General features: G+C 31.1%; 2 protein-coding genes across 2 annotated transcripts in view; both read left to right on the forward strand.

Annotated features, from left to right (window-relative positions):
- LOC143075531 (aspartate--tRNA ligase, mitochondrial-like) overlaps positions 1-25847 on the forward strand; it is a 250634-nt gene that overhangs the window by 46742 nt on the left and 178045 nt on the right. The gene's annotated exons all lie outside the window — the stretch shown is intronic.
- Positions 824-25529, forward strand: LOC143076901 (neurotrypsin-like). Its single transcript, XM_076252790.1, has 7 exons — positions 824-938; positions 4175-4242; positions 6404-6524; positions 13508-13683; positions 15480-15600; positions 15885-16057; positions 25405-25529. The coding sequence occupies exons 2-7, from the start codon at positions 4179-4181 to the stop codon at positions 25527-25529; spliced, it is 780 nt and encodes a 259-aa protein (XP_076108905.1). The 5' UTR covers positions 824-938; positions 4175-4178.

Raw genomic sequence — 25847 nt, forward strand, 5'->3', positions numbered from 1 at the left:
ATTTTATTTGTTTCTTTGCATTTTTAAAGTTTGTGTAATTATATTAAACATAACAGTAAACATTTTTCGTCTTCTCTAACAAAGAGCTTCGATTCTTTTGATCTATTTCAACTGGATTTCCGCCTGGATAGGTTCATATATACACCTGCGGTGTATATATCTCCGAATTGATACGATATTCCCGTGCTTGCATTTCCTATCATCATTTACTTGATAGAGGGTTGTTGCTCACAAGGAAGCTATTAAGAGTTCCAAATGGTGAAGTTGAAATCATCTCTCCGTGAATTTTACGGACGCCATCACGAGTTGATTGACCGTTATGGAATAACCGTTTCACAAATGATATTGGATATGTTCCCAACGTCGGAGCACCTGGGATCACCCCTAGTTTATGGTGGGGTTCGTGTTGTTTATTCTTTAGTTTTCTATGTTGTGGTAAAATATCTAAAATGCTACGGTTTTCAAGCCTCAGGTATATAATGTTTAAGCCGTATTAGGTACATTTTTGACGAGTCTTGTCTTGACGATTCGCGCATCTGGAGACATTCAAACAATAAGCCATCTATATTTTTTACTTAAAGTTACATATAAAATGAAATTGAGTTTAAGTTTAAATGCGAGTAGCGCCATTTTCATCAAAATGAAGAAAAACAGCACTTCAGCTAAGATCAACATGACGTAACATTAGCGACTTTAGATTACCGTACGGCTTTCAACAATTAGTAAACCTTGTATGCCTTTTAAAAAAAAAAGGATACACACACTTGTTATTGAGTACCCAGTAGTTCTCGGAAAGATCATTGATTTGGTTTCCCTTAATCATTATGACGACATATTTGTATTATATACATTCTACACGTATAATTTTACGAAAGTTGAATACATAACACGAATATTGGATATAGTTATGTCTGTCTGTTAAGGATATTTGCTTCTACGTAAGTGATATCTTATTATAAACAAATACGTTTTCTTTTAAGACAAATGGATAAAAATAATCATGAAATTCAAAAAAGTAACTACATATATATTTTTGTCAAATTGAAATCTGTGGGAACCCTTAAGTCCAGGTAGGGGGATTTAAGATTGTAAGTGTAAGTTAAACTCGTAGAAGCAAATAAAATTTGAAAATATGCCGTACAGCCCTATATTTTGACCTTAGAAAAACAAATAGTACTGCATATGAAATTCCATTATAGGATATACATTTTTTTCAAAACTTTCTTAGTAAAAGTGGTACAATTTTAGCCGTAAAAAGAGTTCCTTTTGGGAAATTGCATTGTAGATTTTACAGAAATACAACCTACATTGGATGAAAAAAAGAATATACAGAATTTCACAAAATCGGGTTTATCTCAGAGATTTTAATGAAATTCACTCAAACATGAAGTTTTATGAATATTTCATGGATTGAGTAAATTCTGGACCTTAACTATGATGACTCAGCATAAATTCACAGTTTACAGTATGCAAAGTTTACCTGCAGCCCTGAATGCAAAAAAAAAAATTCAAAGTATATGCATATTTGTAAATCATTGTTAAGAAGGGCTTAAATTTACTCTATTCAGTCATTGAAAATCATGAATCCTTCCTGGTTTTTTGGTGGGGTGTTTTGGTAAGCCGTTACACCTTAATTTGATTTTGTGTGACTGCGGCAAAAATTCCATATTGCAAGAAACAGCAGAATAATTTAGAAAATTTGAGGCCCCAGACACAAAAAAAAAACCGAGAAAAAATACTACACCCTGGGTAATAAAACAAATAATTTATCTTGTAAATGCTATGGTTATTATGTTAAAGGTATTTTGTAGAGAAAGCAATAAGTGTGAAGTTATGCAAAAATCAGATGTTAACAGTCATTACTATTTTTACAATTTTAGTGAATTCAGGTAATTTCATACATACAACTTTTGCAAATATGACTTTGTTTAAAGACTTCTAGTTCATATATTAGCTAAATTGTGTTAGATATATGGTTAGAGATGATACTGTTGTGACAAAATTTCTAAACTGACCATTCGAGGAAGAAATTTTGAACTTCATTGACAAATAGGCATACAGTAAGATTTGGACTGGAAACAGAGGCAGGATTGGATACTTTATATAATCTTATATGTTGGAATGATTAACTTCTAAACATTACATTTATGGTATTCTGAAATGCTTTTGATATGGTATCAGAATAGTTTCAAACAGGTCCTAGACATTTCATGTCAGAAAACATGCACATAGGATAAGCTGGTAATAATTAAAGTCTTGTTTTCAAATTCTTTATAAATTGTATTAGGGGTGGCGGTATAAAATGTACTGTAAAAGAAAACTTAGAGTATATTTAGTGATTTCTATAAAGCTATAATTCTGATAAATAGGTCTTGTTGTGAGAAAAAGTTTTACAGAGTTTTCTTTTTGAATGCATGTTTGTGTAGTTACTTTAATTAAACATTACCAAGTGGGATTGCTATCTGTTGTCATCTGTGACACAGTTTTTCCATATCAGATAAACCAATTTACAATGGAGTTACATGCTTTATAAAAATTCATGGTTCAAAAGCCAACAATTATAAATCATTTCTCTTTCTAAAAAACGAAGGCAATGCATAATGTATCAACTGGGATACGTAAGTTTTTAATGCAACTGCTGCAATATATATGAGCTTCGTCAAAGAGAAATCAACCTTATGGAAGTGCATGTATTCATGTACATATATAAGTCTTTGATTAATTTTAGAATACGAAATAAAAGATGAATTTTGGTCTGTTTTGTAGGTTCTTATATCATCATTCCAAAATTGGTAGACAGATATATTGATATCTATTTGCATAAGGTAAATTTCAAACAGACGCAAAATCGTGTTCTGCAAATCACAATAGATTATATTGTGATATGCAAAACACACTTTTGAAAGTTTCCGGATACAGTTTCAAGTAATCTTTATAATTTAACATCATTTTACTGCTTTAATTTTGATGTTCGGTTGTAGAAAACAAACTTATTGCAAACGAGATAGCACATCCTTATTTTTAAGGCGATGTTGTTTTTACCGAATTCAGAAATTTAGAAACGATCCGGGTGAATTTATCAATACGTTAAATAAACTTATTCTAAACAGTTTGAATATTGTTTTGATTGGTGTTAATATTTATACTTTTTTAATAGTAAGTTAAAGCAAACTAAATATTGTAACTGCTATATGCAAATTCATAACTCTACAATCTGTCGATACCTGTATTGCACAAGGTCATGTGTTTTTCTGACTGTTTTCTTTATTGGTTGTAATTGGCTTTGAACTAGCTGTCAGTAACTGAAAATACTCTCAGATCTCAACTTAGAGTCTTAGTTGTTGAGATGAACAAGTGCCCGTCCACACCCACTACGTGTTTTTATTTGAAGTAATTTTATGTGTATCCATCTGATGATTACAGATTTTTTCCACTGATTTGTGTAGTTTGGTCTTATGTTGTACTGTAACACAGGTTGGTTGCCCGCTGACGTGTGAAAACTCAATTAATTCTGTATGAGCCTAAATCAGTGGTTATCGTTTGGTGCTGTGGTACAATTTTGTTTTTCGTTCAATATTTTGTACAAAAATTAGATCTGTATTTTTTCTAGATTCAATCATTTTACATTTGTCATTTCGGGGCCTCCTTAAAGCGGATTCGTATATTGACGTAATTGGCTTTTCTCATTGTTGAAGGCCATACAGAGGAAGACCTATTGTTGTTTATAGAACAGCAAAATTGACGCCAAAACTAAACAGACATACCAACAAACAAACACATGAACAAAAGCTAGAGGTTCCATACTTTAGACAAGCGCAAAATGCGGTGGGGTAAACATGTTTTCTAAAATTCACATTCTTCCTCTATATTGGTCTTTTTTTATTATTGAAAACAACTTTAATATGCATAGACAAAGAAAGACAACTCTTACAAAACTCAGACTATCATGATATTGTCTCTGCTTTTCAAATGATTTATTAACTGCAATTTGTGTTAAAAACTATATATTTCAGCTTCAAAATGTAAGTTCACGGAATGTCAATAGAAAATTTGACAACATTAAAGAAAAAAAAGAGGAATGAAATTATATTAATTGTTATTGAACTATGGAAAATGTTATGAGCATATCTTAGGTATTTGTTTGATTGTTGCCATTTTCTTTTTTTAATTTCAGAACCATGTACTGGCTAGTTGTTCTGTGCATGATTGTATCAAGTTTTGAAACATTTGCGCAAAATGATGGTATGTATGTCAGATGTTACCTGTTTCGTTGTTTTTGTAGTTGTACACAATGTTAAGCCTCATATCATTTTCCATCGTTGATTCGGAGTTTGTGTTCCGCTATGGCCAATTAAAGACGTTAGTTACATTAATATTCATAAAATATTAATTAATCCCCTAATTAAACTTGCTTACAGTTTTGAGCCTCGATTGATTTTCACACATCCTATCATTATACATTTTGCATGTATACGAACCGATTCGTAAGATTAAATCATCCTTCATTTTATATTGAATAGGATCTGTTATCTATTTTAGGAGAAAGATATATATACAATAACTGTTTAGTGTCTTTAAATATCAGCTGTATTTGTACGAGGCTAGGAAACAAGGTGTATGCGAGCTTTTAGCGAGCTACTACACCTGTTTCGAGCCAAGTACAAATACAGCTGATATTTAAAGACACTAAACAGATATTGTCTTTATCCTGCAATTATTTCTGTATATTGTTTGTGTTTTGAAAGACACAAAAACTAAAATATTTAGCATTTATTTTCGATTTGTAATCCCTTGAGGCCCGCGTAGTAATATCAAAATTACACATTACGTTTAAGAAAAGAATCTCGAATGGTCAACAATAATACATCGATCAAGGTGAATAATTATCTATTAACATAACAAATAATTTCAACAGCAAAAACAAATAACAAAACATTGTCAAATTTGAAACAGAAATGTACCAGTTGTCCAACGCTTCAGACTTGACATTCACTAAAGATGCATGCTGAAATTGACATGGTTGATTTTGTAACACAATCATACATATTCAAGTTTTGAAATCGACAATTGTCGTCGTCATTGGAATGCAACTGGAATACACATTCTGAGGTCACACAAGTTCAAACAATACTCAGTCCGGCAGTGGGCGGAGCTCTAAAGCGATATCTGTATAGTATACAGAAACATCATTGCGATATTTTTATAGGAATTAAGATTATAACACAATGTTGACTGCTGTAGTTCTTTTGTTTTCCCTTTGTAATGATTAAAGACTTTCCTCGGAGATCTGTATTTTTGTGATTTTATTTTTAAAAGACCTGGATGCTTCATTCTTTGTATATTAGTTTAGATGCCTTATGTTATGAAGTTTACGACTGTCACGTGTCCAATGTTCTTGACCTCATTTTCATTGTTCAGTGACAACTTAAAAAAAAATAAAAAATTTTGTAATGTTAATTTCTCTCTTATTATGAGTAATAAGTTAACAATATGATTTGTGCGTACATTGTACTAGAAGCTCATGTCCGTCATTCAGTGTCACAAGATCTCGACCTCATTTCATGGATAAATCAACAAAGTTAAGTTTTGGTGGTCAAGTCCATATCTCAGATACTATAAGCAATAGGTCTACTTTATTTGGTGTTTGGAACGCTTGTAAGGTGTACATGTCTAACTGACAGGTGTGATCTGACCTTGACCCTATTTTCATGGTTCAGTGGTTAAATTTGCGTTTTTTTTTGCTTTGGACTGTATTTTTTACTGGAACTTTTTTCCTTGTTGAATTATCGTTTTTTTTTAAAATTTCGAATGTGATTGAGTCATTTCCCTTTAAACAGAAATTGTTAAGTATTATTATTATTATTATTGCATAGCAATATAATATTTCACACAGAAATTAACCAAATGTTTGCGTGCAATAAATTCCAATATTGCACTAGTGCAAGAAATCTTCCAAATTCATGACGTCATCAACGACAAAATCTTAGTTTGACTTTCCAATATTATATTGCTATACTATATTTGGGAATATTCATGCAATAACCCTATATCATGATCATGATCATGATCATGATCATGATCATGATCATGATCATGATCATCATCATCATCATCATCATCATCATCATCATCATCATCATCATCATCATCATCATCATCATCATCATCATCATCATCATCATCATCATCATCATCATCATCATCATCATCATCATCATTATTATTATTACAAATGTATTATTATTATTTTTATTATTATAATTATCATAATCATCATCATTAATATAATTAATGTATCTAAAGACTTGTCAGCGATTATTTTTTATTAATTTCAGTTATATATCTGCAATAAAAAGTCTTATTTCATTCCTTAGATCTAGTTCATCAATTATAATTTCTTCAGGTGATTTAAAATTATATGATGGAATGCTTTACATATTTTACAACGGAATATGGGGCACAGTTTGCGATGACAGCTTTGATGATATTGATGCGCAAGTAGCTTGTAGACAACTTGGATATAAGTAAGTCTTATCGTTAGATCGTCAGTCGATATGTATTGTAAATATTTAATAGATTGTAAGAAGACCTTATGTTTACCATCCCATGGTAGAAATTGTGGATTCATTTTATTTCGTGGGTATCAATTTTCGAGTATTGATAAAAATTATTTGATTTCATGTAGACAGACTTGGGGTAATTGTAATTGTAATCGTTAATCAGCTGTAATTGATTACAATTTTTCAAGTAATCATTGTAATCATTAATCAGCCAAAAATCTGATTACATGTAATTTAATTTAATCAATTACTTTTCAAAATACCCTGTAATCCTGATTACTTTATGATTACATTCTGATTACAATGAAAAAAAATCTTAAACTGTGTTTATGGTCAATAAATGAACCTGTTTGTTATTCTTATTTAATTACTAATAATATTTTTAAAACATGTTAAGATAGTTTGGTTTACTTTTTTTTATAAAGCATGATAATTGGTTTGTATACTTCAGTAAAAAATAAACTGTTACAGTATTGAAAAGTCATCAATGGCCTAAGTAAAAGATATTGTACATATATTCACAATTAAAAAATTTACATATATATATATTTGATAATAACTTTTCATTCAAGTAATAGTTTTCTTTAACCCTTAATTATAATCTTTTGTTAATGTTGTGATTTTTGTCAACTTTGAATTGACAGGTAGGAAACCAATTAAGGTTTGTTTTTGTTGCAATTACCAATTGAGTATAGCTGTAGGACAATATATATGGTAAAAGATAAATTAGAAATGTGATCATTTATCTAATTAGCACAAAATTAATTAAAAGTTGGACAAATATCTTGTTTAAAATTAGCAAATTTTTATTTGTATGTATTTGGACTTGACATGTAAAATGCAATGATTTTTAGTACTTGTATTTTGTTTACAATTTGATTAAACTGGTAACTTTATTTCATCCATATTTTAACTTCCATAAACTGCACTTTGAAACAAATATAAATTAAAGTCTATAATAGGTCAGAAGACAAACAGCAAACTCTTTTTATAAGCTATATTCAATTAAAGTCAAAATAATTCAGAGATCAATGATGATAAAGTGCAATGGGTCATAACCAGTGACACAATGTTCATGGATGTATGAAGTGAACTTTTGTGGTTTATTAAATAGATGAAGTTTGAAGTTATCATTTTATAATATAGCAAACAAAATACTTTCTATAAAATGCTATATATATACATACAATTTTTTTTTTAATTCATTGTAATCAGATGTAATCATGATTACTTTGCAAATGTAATCATTAATTTAATCAGACACTTTCAGAAATGATGTAATCATTAATTTAATTTAATCATACAAATGACAAAGTAATTGTAATTTAATCAATTACATTGAAAGTAATCGGACCCATCTCTGCATGTAGATGATATTTGAATACCTAGCCTATGTAATTTGTAATTCGTTGAATATTTAAATTCGTGGTTCACCTGTACCCAAGAAAACCAATGAAATTAGTATCTAACGAATAATGATGAATCCATAGTATTTGTATATATATTTAATAGCATAGCTCTGCTCTCTTTCTATCATATCTGATACATATATTAACTCAAAAGATATTTCAAAATAAGACCCTAGGACAACGACTGCCTTGTTAATCGGTTAAACAACATTATTGGTCCAAAAACACAGTTATCGTCATTTGGTTTGTACGAATATAGTCCCTGGTGTGAACAGTATTTAACTTATACACTTTCCCAATTTATTTCTTAATATTTAATGCATGAAATATTAAGTAAAGGGATAAAATTACATGTTTGGGCTGAAAATATTTTGAGTTAGAGCTGGTAGAATTTTTTTTTTTATTTTGATATTATTTGTCCCAATAGTCTTTACTACTTTGTAAAAAATAAAATTTAAATAGAGCAGGTGTGATTTTTTTAATTTGAATTTATTGTCTTAAAGAAATGCACTTCGACATAGCTATGTTCTCGGACCTTCTGATTTCTCACAAACAACGTCAACTCAAATAAAAAACCTGAAGTTGGTAATTTTTAATTGATTTATAAACCACGTAATGTGAAAACAAAAACAAACACCCCAAAAAATATAGAAACGATTTCCTCCCTTTTTGAGTATTACTTCTGGTCATAGTATATTAGTCCAATTTAGTGAAAGGAATGGACACACAGGACGAACTTGCCAAATAGAACTATTTTTTATTATTATGAATTTTTGTATTTATATTAATGATGACGTGAAAATGAAGCAAATTTAGGTCACCTGTATTTTAACCAGGCAGTTATTGAAACAGAAATTAAGCATTTATTTTTACATATTGTCTTTTTGATTTGCTTATATAAGCTTTTAACGAAACATTTAGGAATTTAAAAAACTTAAAGTACGTGTCGAAAATTGTAAGAGATAGACAGTTACCATACTGCACTGATTGATGCGGTCATAAATTAAGCTGACAGTAGTATACCGCTGTTCAAAAGTCATAAATCGATTGGGAGAAAACAAATCTTGGTTACGACTAATTCCGAGGGAACACATAAACTATACGAGGAAAACAACGAAACAACAGAAACACTGAAGTTCAACAAAATCAAACGCCAATGAAACATACACAGAAACGAACAATTTGATAACAACTGCTATATTCCTGACTTGGTACAGAACATTAAAAAAAAATGTTGGATTTAACTTGAAATAATGGTTAGCCAAACCTCCCGCTTATATGGCAATGTTATATGGCAAAATACCGCTTAAATTACATTCCTACGTGACAGAAACAAAAAAGCACATACAAACGCGAGAACAAGCATCACAAAGAAACAACACAATAGTCGCTTCAACATATAAACCACAGAATAACAACGAACATCTTCCATTAATTAGAGCACAATACATTACAAACAGTGACGTATTTTTGTAGCGAATATATTATCTTGAAATTCATACGATAATTTTCTCTATACAAGTCCAAACAATTATCATGATCATGACGGTATAGAAAGGCTATTTTAAATAAATAAACACGCGGTATAGCAATGCAAATTAACAGTCGGCAAACCAGTCATATTATGGATTAGGTCACATTCGGTATTTAGAAGACAAACGACTTAGATGTTAAACCACAATCTAAGACTTTATAAAAATGTCATTAGTTTGTTGAGACACAGTCGCAGTCCTTCAAGTATCTATAGTTTCCTTAATTTCAAGTTTCACTATGATATATGAGATGCAATTACGTATATTGACTGAAATATGAGTTATTTAGTTATATATATAAATTAGTAATAGGACCTCATCAATACATTTGAAAGTGAAGTTAAAGGATTTTCCAAGGTGCCCCTTCTTTTACGCTTTTAGAAGATTTTGAATAAATTCTGCTTCATACGAGTGCAGCAACAAATATTTAAAACGCTCGACGAGCGAGGCGTTTTAATTTGCAAATTAAACTGTCTCGAGGAGATAGATATCGTATCGCACCCGATGCAGTGGTAGAATCTATACATTATCAACGTATACCAAATACATCAATTTGACTTGACTACTTAATATTATAAGTTATATGGTTTGCTACTGAACCCCTTCGGATCCATAGGAGTTGAGGGCGTAGATCGAATCTTATATGGATTTTAAAAATATTCACCTTCTATGGTCAGTAGTTAACCGTATAACGAATTTATCGCACGCAGGACTTTTCTGTTGAATTTTGTAGAAAAAATAAACAATTTAACATAAAAACATTAATGTATGACGCCACCATTAACAATAGACGTGACGTCACTAGCCCCCTATGACACTTACTAACCACCTACGGATCCAGAAGGGGTCACCACGTAACGGCGTTAAACAAATCACAACGTGATAATTTATTAAACTACGATGCGATAATAAGAATGATGCTTACTTCATACAGGAACTTCTTGGGAAGAAAGATAAGAAGAAAATGATATCATTTAACTTTACTTTCCGCTATATAGATGATGTTCTTTCACTTAATAATTCAAAATTGTGTGACTATGTTGAACGCAACTATCCCATCGAACTAGAGATAAAGAACGCAACAGATAAAGTTAAGTCTGCCCCATATCTTGAATACATCTAGAAATTGAAAATGATGGTCGGTTAAAACAAAAGTTTACGACAAAAGAGATGATTTCAGATTTCTAATTGTGAGCTTTCCATTTCTATTTAACAACATACCAGCAAGGCGTGTATACAGAGTATATATCTCCCAATTGATACGATATTCCCGGGCCTGTATTTCCTATCTTGATTTCCTTGATAGCGGGTTGCTGCTTTCAAGAAAGCTATAAAACCAAGATTTCCAAATGGTGAAGTTAGGTCATCCTTTCGTAAGTTTAACGGACGGCATCACGAGTTGGTCGACCGTTATGGAATAACCGTTTCACAGATGATATCGGATATGTTCCGTATGTCGTAACTACAATCACCTTCCCTTTTCCCGAATCTGAATAAACTTAATTACATACCAGGATTTAAATTTTGTATTTTCGTAAGACGCGCGTTTCGTCTACAAAAGACTCATCAGTAACGCTCGAATCCAAAATAGTAAAAAAAGGGCAAATAAAGTACGAAGTTGAAGAGCAATGAGGACCAAAATTCTTAAAAGTTTGGCCAAATACAGTTAAGGTTATCTATTCCTGAGGTAGAAAAGCCCAAGTATTTCAAAAGATCGAAGTTTTGTAAACAGTTAATTTATAAATATGACCATATCAATTGTAATTTATTTCAACACTAACCGAATCAGACTATTTACCGGGTCTGTAATAACATAAGCAACAAGACGGTTGCTTTATGTGGAGCAGGATCTGCTTATCTTTCCGCTATTTTTTTGGTGGGGTTCGTCTTGCTTATACGTTAGTTTTCTATGTTGTGGTTTGTGTACTTTTATTTTTCTCTTTGTCTTTTACTTTGTTAGCCATGGCATTTACAGTTTGTTTTCGATCTATGAGTGTGACTGTCCCTCTGGTGTCTTTCGCCACCCCCTCGATATTAATTTGTGACTGGAATACTGACTGCTCTGATCGGTAATAGGACTAAAGCCAAGTTGACATAGATATCATAATTAGTACGAAGACTGTTAACCTGTTTTAACGACTGATGTAAAAGTTAAAGGAGTAGGTTCAGTAAGACCACATTTTGGCCCCAAAATATAGCAGTTTTGCAAAATTCAGAAAATGCAATCTTTCAGCTATTTATTGAAAAGTATAATGTTTCTGCTTCATAAATATGGGCTGTTTTTGACAATGCAATGCACATTTATTGGGTACTAACATCATTAAGTTATGCTAAATTACTGAAATCTTCACAATTTTAGCATTTTAGTTAAATTTCATACGGTTTCCGTCTTAAATAAAAGTGGCCGCATTCGTGTTCATTCATAATATTGAAATTTTAGTTTCATTTGATGATAATACATAACATATATAAAGGTTTAGGATGAACACGGATGCGGCCACTTTCATTCTTGACAAAAAACATCTGAAAAGTGACGTTTTTTTGCATTTTTGATAGATTTTTCATATTTTAGCTTGAACCGGAGGGTTTTTAATGACTTAATCAGTTAAAATCTGTTACATAAACTAATTGAATCAATCGAAATAGACACTTAAGTGTTTAAAAAGTGTCCAAATTCTTTCGTTAGATGAACCTGAAATTTGAGGCCAAAATCGGCCCTTACCGGACCTACTCCTTTATATGTCTGCTCCTGAAAGCAAAACTAGAATATAGTTCTGTTCAAAACTGGACAATTCCGATTAAACGATACATGTTCTAAAGTTAAGGTTAGATTAGTTTTGCTCAATACTTCATCTACTTGTTATCAGGGTCGCTATGTATTGATTGATAAAATAGGTTTTTGTCCTTTTGTCTGACAACTAACTATCTGCGTGAAATATTGATTTGAATAGAATTAATAATTTAAGATCTTTTTTAAAAAATGTACCAAGAAGACTGTTCTAACGTAAATTGCATATTAATAAAAAGATCAAATTGATCAGGTCAGTTAAATTTAATATCAAGTCCGGTTTCGTTATTCAATATAAAAGTCGAATAACACTTGTAAGTTTCACATCTTGGTTCTGAGTATTTGTCTTATCGTTGGTTTGCGTTTTTCTGCCATGACATTGTTAGTTGCTTTTTCAACTTATGAAAGTATATGGTATCTTTGTTCTCTCTTTTTTAAGATGAACAACCGCGTAATTTAAATTTAAGAAGGGCGAGAAGAGTGTATACATTTCATCCATATTTTAAATTTTTGAAGAAAACAATAGTATTGCAAGAGAAAAGAACACAAGTATTAGGAATAATTCGATGAACATAATGAACAAAATTCTCAGTAAAAATATCACTAAACAACAAAGAAAAACCCATAGCACTCCCTATAATTAAGTGACTATGATAATAATTTACCAAGTAAAATGTATTTTACCCACACCGTAATACTTGATTTTTCTCTTGCTCAACTATCATTTTAAATCTAACGAAAGAGTGACCATTAACGTTTATATCAAGATCTATGAATATCATTTTACTGTGAAGTTGAGCCATATGGCACGGTTATACATAATCTCAAAAAGTAAAAGAGTATGCCATTTTATTATGTGATCGATAAAATGGGACACAGAATGATAATATATTAAAAATTCATAAGGGAAACAGAATATACAACCGAATTTAGTTTCACGTTATATTTATCCACTCCCCACACTAAAATGTAAATGTTTAAAAGACTTTTTTTTTTACATTCAAACTAGTTTTAGAACCTATATGAATCACAAAATATCTTCAGAGTATGAGTCAGTCATTTTATTATAAGAAAAAAATTTGATACTTTGTTTTTGTCAATTGATTTTTATATATATACAAGTTATGTCATTCAGTGTTTGTCATTTACAACAATTGAAGGATGAATCCACACATCTACATTTGTATAGCTATAACAACCTATCTGTTATTATTGTAGCAATGGTATCTTCAAAGGAGTTAAAAGAAAATATTCCAAAGGAAAAATATGGCTCGACGACGTAGATTGTAGTGGAGCGGAAAAAAAACTGTCCCATTGCACTCATGCAGGATGGGGTGTTGAAAATTGTTTCCGGGGAGAAAATGTAAAGATTAAATGCAATAATGCTAGTGAAGGTACAAATTTAGTGAAATATTTAGCTAAAGTTTAATTGTAGAAATTAGCATACCCATCTTTTATAAAAAAATGATTCTCCACTTTATAGCAAAAAGTAAAATCACAAAAATACTTAACTCCGAGGAGAATTAAAAACGGATATATCCTTATCAAATGGCAATATCAAAAGCTCAAACACATCAAACGAATGAATAATAACTGTCGTATTCCTGACTTAGTACAGACATTTTCTTATGTAGAAAATGGTGTATTTAACCTGGTTTAATAGCTAGCTAAACGTCTCACTTGTATAACAATCGCATTAAATTCCTTTATATCGACTTAACAGACATAATAGGTAAAAATGTCAAAATAGGGGCAGGACAATCAACATTGTGTTAAAATCTTTATAACTAAAAACCAAAAACCAAACAAATATGACACAAAAAGCACACACTGACATATCAACTAAAAATATTAGCATAAATTAAAGACCAGAATACACAAATTTACCATACATGTAGTACAATAACACAATGAAGGGATGTATAAGTACAGATCTAGAGCCACGTCATTTATGTATCAATGATGTCGTAACCTTGGGAATTGGTCCAATATCTGTTAAGTTTAAACATTTATAGTGAGTCTAATTGTCATTAATATTTTTTTTCATATATATCTGAAACATAAATGCATAAACATTTACAAAAAAATAGCCTTAAGTGCAAATGATAAAGTTACAGTGGAGGTTGTGACGTTGCTAACGTAAAGTATTATTTTCGCGACGCCAAACTGTGACATGCGCATTTCGACAATACATAATTCACCTAAGCAATTCAAATATGTAACAAAAAAATACCTTACGTGCTACTTAAAGAGATAAAAGAGATTGAAATTTTTCACATTTACTCATTTCCGAAGAATTATTGAACATATTTAGAGCATACTTATGTAAGAAAATTTGCATAATGTTTCTACATAAATCCGTTAGTGTTAGGTTGTTGAAATACAACATGATCATTCTTAGTTAACTCTATTACCTAGACGTTAACCATAGCTAAGAACAAACAATTTGCATAAATCTGTTTGGTAATTCCGAAGATATTCTCTTTTTTTAATCACAGTTACTGTACTAATATGTATCTGTATATTTTGCTTGCATTGTTATCGCATTTTTGCTGTTTCAAGTTCGTCCACTATCATCATTAATCTATCAAATTAAAAAAAATCCTGATATATTACACTTCAGACTAGCCTAGCTTGGATTCTCACTGATGAGAGATTTCAGTCATATCAAAATAATATTTTGACCATGCAGGTTGATTATAAATGGTTTGTTCAAACACCAAATGTGGATGAGGGATGTACAAAATGCCGTAAAAAAACTCTTTTGATAATTTCCTGCTTTGAATAGCAAATCAAAGGAGTAGGGCCAGTAAGACCTTCTTTTGGCACAAAAATATAGCATTTTTATAAAATTGTTAAAATGGAGACATTTAGCTATTTATTGGAAAGTATAATACTTCTGCTACATAAGTATGGACTGTTTTTGACAAAACAATGGACATGTATCGGGTACTAACATGATTAAGTCATGCAAAATTACTGACATCTTCACAATTCTTAAAGCATTTGAACTAACTTTTAGACGGTTTTTAGCAATGCACATTATTTTAGGAATAATAAAAAGAGGATATCTTTGGAATGTTTGTGCTTTTGGAAAGCTCATTAATTTATTACCAGCTTCTTTGAATCAAATGCTTAATACGACCGATTGTTCTTAATAATGTCTATATGATGATAATTTTGTTTTCAGGTGACTTACGAAATTCTTCTGATAAACTAGAGATATTGCACAACAATGAATGGGGCACAGTTTGTAGCAGCAACTTTAACCAAATCGAGGCTGAGGTTGCTTGTATGCAACTTGGTTACAGGTGATAACACAGTAGTTCTAAGTCTTTTTTTAATTTTTCATATGTTGTAATATAGATACATTAATGTATAAATGCGATTTTGCCGAATCTGTACTATTTCCCTGTTGAAAAAACTACGTTCCAAAGAAGATGCTTCAGGCATTATTTTATTTGCGAATTGATAGCACTATGTTTCATATAAATATTAGTTAAATGAATATGTAACGTTATTAAGAATAATTAAATCTATACATGCTATAATTAAGTAATTAGGAAGCACATAGTACTGATTTCTTTTTTACTAGAAATGGAAGTGTTCTAGAAAATACAATTGCGACTGGCACATCAAAAATATGGCTGAATATATTGGCATGCGATGGAAACGAAAGTAAATTAATGGATTGTTCCCATTCTGATTGGGATACAGACACTTGCAGCCATGGAAATGTTGTTGGAATTCGTTGTTCTGAAGGACAAGGTTTGTAATGTCTTTTTTGTTTTATATCAGCATGAATGACTTAGTAAATCAAATATTGAAGTTGAAGCTATCAGTATTGCCTCTGAAGGCTGAACGAGTAAACTTGCACGCTTATAAGTAATATCAAGTCATTCCGACTTCAGCTGACAAGTTATGCTAAAGTTAACGTAGAGTAGATAATTTTATTGGGAAAAAAACATGCAATACAGCATTATCACCATATGTATTCGTTGATAACGTATGTAAATCCTGCTATGCGCTTTTAGCCAGTCATGCGATTTCAAAGAAGTCATATCACGTAGCAAGTGTCCAAGCAAGTAGCAAGTAGCATGCGAAAATCGTTGGACAAAATGTTACATGTAAAGTCTTAAACAACATAAACTATCCATAGAAAGTTGGAAAACGGAAAACACTTTAACAATTAACAACCAAATAATTCATAACAAATAGTGCAAAACTCATTATTCATTATTTCAGTATATTTTCTTAAAAGCTCTGCTAATGTAGTTTATGTAAGTTACGAACATGCTATGTAATATCATGATTTATTGGGAAATAAAATAATCTCCTTTAATAAGGTAAGAATCTGGGTGATGTTCTATAAAGTCCAAAACAATTCTGACAATTCTCATTTATTTGAAATAATAAAACGAAGGTCAAGCAAATTATGTTGTGTGCCGACTTCAGCAAAACCACGAAATCTAATATCCACTTACATGCAATTTTTATTCCTCCACGAACATTTGTACTCACGAAAATAAATGAATTCTCAGTATATATGAAACGTTAACAGATATATGCCTTGTTGAAGCGGGTCATTAATTTGCTTGAATACGTAAGAAATGAATACTTTGCAAATATTGCCTAACACATGTAACACAGTTTAAACCTCTATAAATTCTTAATAACAATATGATATTTCTTATGTTTGTAGTCTAAATAATTATAAAATGACTTTCCATACCATCATTAAGTCTTTCCACTTTTCCGTGGAAAGACTTATTGTATTTCTTCTGATTATTAGGTCTTTCCACTTTTCTGTGGAAAGACCTATTGTTTTTCTTCTGATTATTTTTTTTTTCTTCCGCCAAATTTTGTTCTTGCGATAAACATTTGTTTCGCAATTTGTCGCTTAGATATTTGGTATATGATATCGAACAATTTATGCGCTTTTGAAATTTACCCTGCGTAACCGAATACTTTTCTTTGTAGGAGTTATCTCCCCAAACACTGGTTTTCTTGTGTCCACAACTCCTTCGCAATCGTAAAAGATTACAACAAATTTATTTTATAAAATTGCTCGTTATATCTCTCGCATGATTAGTCCAATTTCGACCGAAGCAATATGAACGCTCCATATGAGAGTTATTTCCATTTTTGTATTTGAAATTTGTACTAATTGTATTTGTATTTTAAACTGGAACACCATAAGTGATAGAGACCTAGGATCTTTTGATTTGAGGTCCTTGGTCCAAAAAAATGAAAATTAGGTCAAGGTCAAAGGTCAAGGTCATATTCTAATTTTTGAATTTGTCTTATTTTCACTCATTTTCATTAACCTTATAAGATATCGACAAATTATTTTGTATAAATTGTTAGTTGCGACATGTGGTAACTAAATAATTTTAGTTGAAAGGTGCGTTAACAATGAATGGGAGTTTTAGCCCCTATGATATATCAAATTATGTTTAAAGTGATATAACTTATTAATTATACATATTAGAGACTAGGGTCTTTTGATTTGAAATCCTCAGTTTGTTGTGACCTTGAAATTGAGGTCAAGGTCATAGGTTAATTTGACGTTCTAGATTTTGACCTTTGCTTTAAATTCATATCTTTACATCATAAAGCCATATGAACTGACATTTTAGACTGATTTTTTATATTTTAATATCAAAATAGATTTTAACTGGTGGAAAGACCTTCAATTATTCTCTGAATGATTGGTTTTTAATTATTATTATTATTTTTTTCTTCCGCCAAATTTTGTTCTTGCGATAAATATTTGTTTCGCAATTTGTCGCTTAGATATTTCTCATATGGTATCGTATAATTTATGCGCTTTTAAATTTCACCCTGCTAAGGCGAACCATTTTCTATGTACGAGTTATCTCCCTATTCAATGTTTATCATTTGTGTGCATCTCCTTCGTAACAAAAAAAGATAGCGACAAAATTCTTGTTACAAATTGTCCGTTATATCCTCAGTAATTTTTGGCTCATTTGGATTGAAGCAATTCGATGAAATTTTATAGGAGCTATCTACCTTTACAAAATAAATTTGTCGGTATGTTTTTTAAACTCATAAACAGTTAACCGTATAACCCTGGAATGTTTTTATTTGAGTCCCCTAGGTCCTAACTTAGAAAATGAGGTCAAGGTCAAAGGTCAAGGTCAAGTTCTCAATTGAGACTTGCTTGTTTTTGCATTTTCTCCGACACTTTAAAAGATACATATAAAAGAACAAGTGCAAAATGTCTGCTTAATTGTAATGAAGATATGCTACGTTTAGTCTTATACAATTTAATGGCATCGTATAGGAGTTGGTGCCCCTGAAATGTCTTGATATGAGGTTATTTGTTTATAACTTCAACTAAGTTCATTATAAAGGCATTTGACCTTGTACAAACTGTAAGGTGACAAATGACCTTGAAAATGACTACCGGAAGTGACCTTGAGAAAACCGGAAGTAGCCTTTTTTGCAATTTTTTCATATAAAAGTACTCAGAATCCATATATTTTGTCATATATATACATAAACTGATTACTGAAGACTAAAAATGACTTCCAATAAACCGGAAGTGGCCAATTATCTCCCATTCTACATACAAAAGTATATAGAAACTATATATTTTTGGAATCAGTGTGAAAGAAGCTATCATATGAGACCAGAAGTGACATTCATTTCACCGGAAGTAGCATATTATCTCCCTTTTATCACTCAAAAAAATCATTAAACCATTATTTATCAGTATGAAGAAACTATCTTCTTATCAAAATTTCTTTGATGTGGAAAGACTTTCAATTGTTCTCTGAACAATTGGTTTATAATTGTCATTAAATTTATTTGGACGGATATTGTAAAATAATTGTATAAAGTTGGAGATTGCATGTCAGATCAGTTAGCGCGTCACTGTTTTTGATATCCTGTAGTGTTTATCGTTGATGGAAAATGTTTGTTGTTCTGCGGTTTGCATGTTGTGTCGACTATTATATTATTTGTTTGTGCGTTACTCTGTTATGAATAATATTACGTTTGTTTGTGTTGTATTTCTATCACGTAGTGTTTTAGAGTTACTTTTTTTTAACATTGCCATAAAGTGGAAGGTTTGGTATGCTATTTAACCAGGTTGAACCCATTATTTTTTTCTTAAAATATCCTATACCAAAATGCAAGTGAGGAATATGGCAGTTATTATCAAATAGTTAGTTTCTATGTGCGCTGCGTTTGTTTCTGTTGCACTTCGGTGTTTCTGTTGTTCCTTTGTTTTCCTCCTTATAGTTGATATGTTTCCAACGGTATTGGTTTGTTACCCGGATTTGTTTTTCTCAGTCGATTTATTTTGAACACCGGTATACTATTATTGCCTTTCTTTAGAGTTAAAATCAAGAAAATATTTAAAAATATATAAAAGAATATCACCTGCTTAATATCAAGTTAATATCGTTAAAACATTTGTGTAGAAGTTGAATTTAAAAACTGAATACGGCAATTTAAAATTTGATATGCATGCACTTTACCTGTAATATTTTTTACACATAGTTTTAAGACTACAAATACGAATTTTTAAAATGGTAAATGTGACTTCTTTTGTAATTATCATTTCATTACATTAACAGTGTAGAAGCTTTCACATTTGAATGACTGATCCCCAGCCAACATGCGGGGAAATACTTACGTAAACTTTAAACCAATCACATAGAATTAAATGTTTCAATAAAAAATTGGAATTCAGTAAGATCCAGAATCTTAAAATTTTAATTCAAATGATACTTGTTGTTTGGTGGGGTTCGTGTTGCTTAGTCTTTAGTTTTCTATGTTGTGTCTTCTGTACTACTATTTGTCTATCTGTCTTTTTATTTTTAGCCATGGCGTTGTCATTTTATTTTCAATCTATGAGTTTGACTATCCCTCTGGTATCTTACGTTCCCTTGTTAAAATCTCGTACAACTCATAAATCCAATTACTAAATTACATATTGGAATATGCAGATTTGTACTAGCATGAATCTTTATTGTACTAACGTTCTATTAGCATCAAGGATATTACAATAATTGATAGCTCGTATGATTTTTTATTCTTCTGGAACAACTTTTTTTGTCTATTAGTATTACCTAATTTGTACTTGAAGAGAATAACATTCGCCAATTAAATGATAAGAATAAGCCTTTTTCAATACTTTATCATCCTTGTAGTAAGAATCTAAATATCCTTAATTCTACTGGTATATATTGGAATTCCGATTTGTAAAGGAGAATTGTGTGTCCTACTTTATTCCAATATGTACATATAAATAAAATGTTTTCTTCAGTATATTCTTCATCTTTAAATCTAGGAGGAGCTTGTGATTTTAATGTTAATATACATTTTATTCAACTATGATTCAAAATAAACTTAAAAAAATCAAAATGAACAAAGAAATATAAATGATGATATTCAAGCACGGGTAATATTTTTGGTAAGATATGAGAAAACAATAATACTAAATATTGAGATACTTTAATCCTCATAATATGACATTCCCATGATCATCATATGCACATAATCTTTTTATTTAAGATCGTCAAATTCCTTTGTATGAAGTAATTTCGTTCTAAACTACAAATGATTGCGACATGTTGTTTTCGAATACATCATTTATTCGTCTGCAAAAAAGTCATGTACACCTAAATAAATCATTAATTAGAAATAAGGAGATCTGGTATGAGAGCCAATGTGATAACTCTCCATCCAAGTCACAATGTGTAAAAGATAAACCATAATAGAAAAAAGTACGGTCTTCAACATGGAGCTTTGGCTCACATGGAACATCAAGCTATAGGGGCCATAAAAGTGACTAATGTAAAACCATTCAAACAGGAAAATAAACGGTCTAATCTATATAAAAAAGAGAACCGAGATACACTTATGAACCACATCAACAAACGACAACTACTGAACATCAGATTTCTGACTTTGGACATGTGCAAACAAATGCAGTGGGTGAAAATGTTAAAATAGGTACCAACCTTCACCCTTATCTGAAACAATATTGTAACATCATTACATAGAAAGACACACTATAAAATATCAATTGAAATGGCTTAACTCGATCATAAGATATTTTGACACAAATGAACATACACTGAATGAAAAACAAATATATATGATACAACGTAAATACAAAATCAATAAAAAAAAGGGTAAATAGATAAAGGAAACAGTAGTATACCGCTATGAGATGTTACACATGTGAAAAAAAACCAATAACCTTGAAAAAAAACCCCACAATATACTTTAATATACATAAGTTAATGAAGATATACAGTTTAAAAAAATGGAAAATGGAAATATTTTTTTGTTAATAGTACGAAAAAGTGAAAATGTATAGTAATACCAAACACTTATCAAAGCTTATATAAAGACGAGATGTAACCCTGAATAGTAAACATAAATTATCAAAAAAGCATTATAATTAGTATCAACAGGTCAAATTAACAAGAAAGGTTTGAGAGTACTTGTAGTTACTGACATCTAGTTAAAAGTCAAAAACAATTAATGCATCAGAGACTAATAACAACTAAAACACATCCCATGGATTGAGTATTTTAAGTACATGTTTGCCAAATTTCGATTTTGTAAGGGATTTCATGGTTCGCTGAAATTGCACATATTACAATATGAGCTGGTCTTCAATTGTGTTTTTTTAAACGACAAAAAACAACCTATGGTCCTGTTGTCTACATGCTTTTTTTTGAAATTATTTATTTTGTAAAAATATTTCCTTTCTCCATTTGAACTGAACATGTAACCTAACAACACAATTAATTTCATTTATCTGTGTATTATATTATTACAAATGGCAGATTTTTGTGCAAGCTTTTTTTTGTTTTTTTCTGAAATTGTTTCACATTTCACAGCAATATAATACTGTTACTGTAATAATTCATCCCTTATGTTATTGATTTTGTATTTACATTGTATCATAGATCAAATTTCTTCGTTCATTGCATGTCCACTTGTGTTAATATGTCTTTTGATTGAACTAAGTCATTTCAACTGATATTTTATAGTGTGTCTTTCTATGTTGTGATGTTACACTATTGTTTCAGATAAAGGTGAAGGTTTGGTAACATTAAAACCTTTAAAACGACTGCAATTGTTTGCACCTGTCCTAAGTCAGGAATCTGATGTTCAGTTGTTGTCGTCTGTTTATGTGGTTCATAAGTGTTTCTCGTTTCTCGTTTTTTTATATAGATTAGACCGTTGGTGTTCCTGTTTGAATGGTTTTACACTTGTAATTTTTGGGGCCCTTTATAGCTTGATGTTCGGTGTGAGCCTAGGCTCCGTGATGAAGACCGTACCTTGACCTAAAATGGTTTACTTTTATAAATTGTGACTTGGATGGAGAGTTGTCTCATTGGCACTCATACCACATCTTCCTATATCTATATAACAAAAATATCTGTCGATAAGAAACCATGGCCTGCTGTCTTTGTAATTTGTCAATATTGCATGAATTTAGCATTCCAATATAGCATCATAAATTGGCATAACATTTTCAAGTTCAATTTATTGGAAGAAAGTGTACTAAAGTAAGAATGAGTTGACCACACCTTCATGGTAAACCACTTTTACTAAACAAAAACAAAAACTGTAACATAAGTGGTTCAAATTCAAAACACACATTTCTGTACTCTGTGAACCATGTACAGGGTGGATACAATTAATTGGAATGTAATTTATCAATTTGATTGCATGATGACCATCACCATTCTTAACGTTGATGTGAAAATACACCTTTTTGATAAACTACCATAGCAAAAAACTTGGTCCAGATACTGTTCAAAAGGTGCATAAAAGTAACAAACCTCAAAGTATATGCCGACCAGTGTATGTGATAATGCGATGAAAATGCACCAGCTCGTATTCGCGTTCAGATGTCATATTCTGTATATAGTTACCTTTTGAGAAACAACTTCTTTCATTGATATACATTGCACTTGCATTGCCTCATATTTACAATAAAGAGAAACAATTCTTCTGAGTCGGTTTTACAATGTTTGGAGATAATTAGACACAAAATGGTAATGTCGATTTCTAAGAATACATCATGTGTTCGATCATATGCAAATGTTCTTCTTCTTCTTAACAGAATCAACTAAATGTTGATATTGCCCATGTTTTATTTCAAATGCTTCATTCTTAGAACTTACAGTATTGTTCTAAAGGAAAATTGTTTGGCATATAAAAGTTTGTATTTTTTATAAACTTTATACGTGATAATAAATAAAGGCAATAGTAGTATACCGCTGTTCGAAAGTAATAAATCGATTAAGAGGAAACAAATCCGGGTTACAAACTAAAACTGAGGGAAACACATCAAATATAAGAGAAAAGCAAATAATCCATACTCCGAATACATCATGCCACTTTTAGACAATTTTGGAATGAAGGATAACTAAATACAATACAAATTGAAAAATCGAATTTTTATTTCATAGAATGTTTTATTACAAATTGGAATATATCACATACTAATAAGTACATCATTTCAGTATGACAGTCCTTGGATGGTGTAAACATGCAACTAACACCATTACACCATTCACCATACACCATACACCCTGGGGGCCTCGGTGGCCAAGTGGTCTAAGTAGTTCTACTACTGTTATCACTAGCCAGTCAACACTGAGGTTGTGAGTTTGAACCCCGCTCGTGCGGGTGCACTCGACTCCAATCTTAATTGACTAGGATTGTCAGTTTTCCTATCGAAGGTCGGTGGTTTTCTCCGGACACTCCGGCTTCCTCCACCCATAAAAACTGACCGCCACGAAATAGCCCAAAAGTGGCGTTAAAACACCAACAATCAACAATCAACCACACACCCTGTGCCATTACACCTTACACGTTACACCTTTGCACCATACACCTTACTGGGTGGTATGAGTGTGCAATGCGACAACTCTCCTTAGAAGTCACAATGTATCTAAAGTTAACAAAAATAGGCCTTTAACAAGAAGCCTTGGATCACACCGAACAGCAATTTATAAAGTGCCCCAAAATACCCAGTTACACAATCACACCATTCCTCATACACCATTACACCATTTCCCTTACACCATACACCTTCTACCATGGCACCATATGCCATATACCGTTACAACATACACGTTTTTTTTTTGGACGTTTACACCATCCAAGGGCTGAAGGGTTCCTTATGTACAATTTTGAACGAAAATAACGAGTCGCTTCACAGTCTCCCTAAATGATTGACCATAACAAATATGTAAATGGTTGGTGTAAAAGTTTTTTGTTAGTATTTTCGGTATGTTGCTTTGTGTACCGCCATTAATGTGCTATAGCCTTCACATTGTTTATAACGCTTTACCAAATGATTATTACATATGATGATATGCTGATTACACATTGCGTTTTTATGACATATAACATTTACTACATTGACGCTATATGTAATAATTATTCGATTCCTTACATAAAGTGTATTACTACAAGCTGAGTTGCAACACCATTCAAAAGATAAGGGTTTATCCAAATCTAGTTTATCCGGTGATCGATTTTAAAGGATGTCAATCGATCTTAAACATGTCGTTCAACATCATTTATACACAATTTCCTCTCAGTCTGTTATGCAGGCTCAATAAAAGCAACAATAGTATACTGCTGTTCGAAAGTAAAAAATCGATTGACAGAAAAAAGTACTTAAACAGCGTATTACCATAATTTATATAAAGTTATGCCCGTCTGGCACAGATAATATGCCTTTAGAAGCTACCAGGTAAAGTTTCTATAAATGGAATATATCTAATTTTAAACAGATTGTTTATGGATTAATTGTAAGGTGTTTGTGTCAATATGTCATATACGAGCGGTCAGAATTATACATTTCATATATAAAAACATTAGAAATGCTAATTTTGTTGAATAGTTCATTGAATGTTATTTTACGTGCAATTTCTGTTAATATATTGAATATGTATTTTACAGCAATTTCTTTCAAAATTTTTAAAGTGTTCAATTGTAATCTGCTCCATTATGAGATGACATTATATACAAGATTTTAGTTATTGATATATTGTATGTTATATCTTGATATATATGTTAATACGTTTTATATATATTCAAAGGCGATGTACGTCTTAATTCAAGCAGACTTGAGATATTTTACAACGGAACATGGGGAACAGTTTGTCATTATAGCTTTGACCACATAGATGCCACTGTTGCTTGTCGGCAACTTGGATACACGTAAGTAGAAGCCAGTTCAGTTAAATATCATTGTGCTGCAGTTAACACTGCAACATGTTAGCAAGTTAGATTATCTGACAGAGTATATTGAAGCATGATAGGGCCAAGGTGAGGTATTGTATCAATGCGTATGTCTTTCTCTATTAAAGTTAATATTTCAATGTTTGGTCTGACACTAAGTAATTAATGTTTACAACCTTGACGGTTTTCCTAATGCCAATCCTCATATCCAAGGAGACAGGGATTAAGTGAAATCTGAATGAACTGCCAATTGTTTGCTTAATGGAAAGAAACATGACCAAAATGATGGGATTGATCAACT

The sequence above is a fragment of the Mytilus galloprovincialis genome, chromosome 5 (assembly GCF_965363235.1).
Source record: "Mytilus galloprovincialis chromosome 5, xbMytGall1.hap1.1, whole genome shotgun sequence".
NCBI classification, from domain to species: domain Eukaryota; kingdom Metazoa; phylum Mollusca; class Bivalvia; order Mytilida; family Mytilidae; genus Mytilus; species Mytilus galloprovincialis.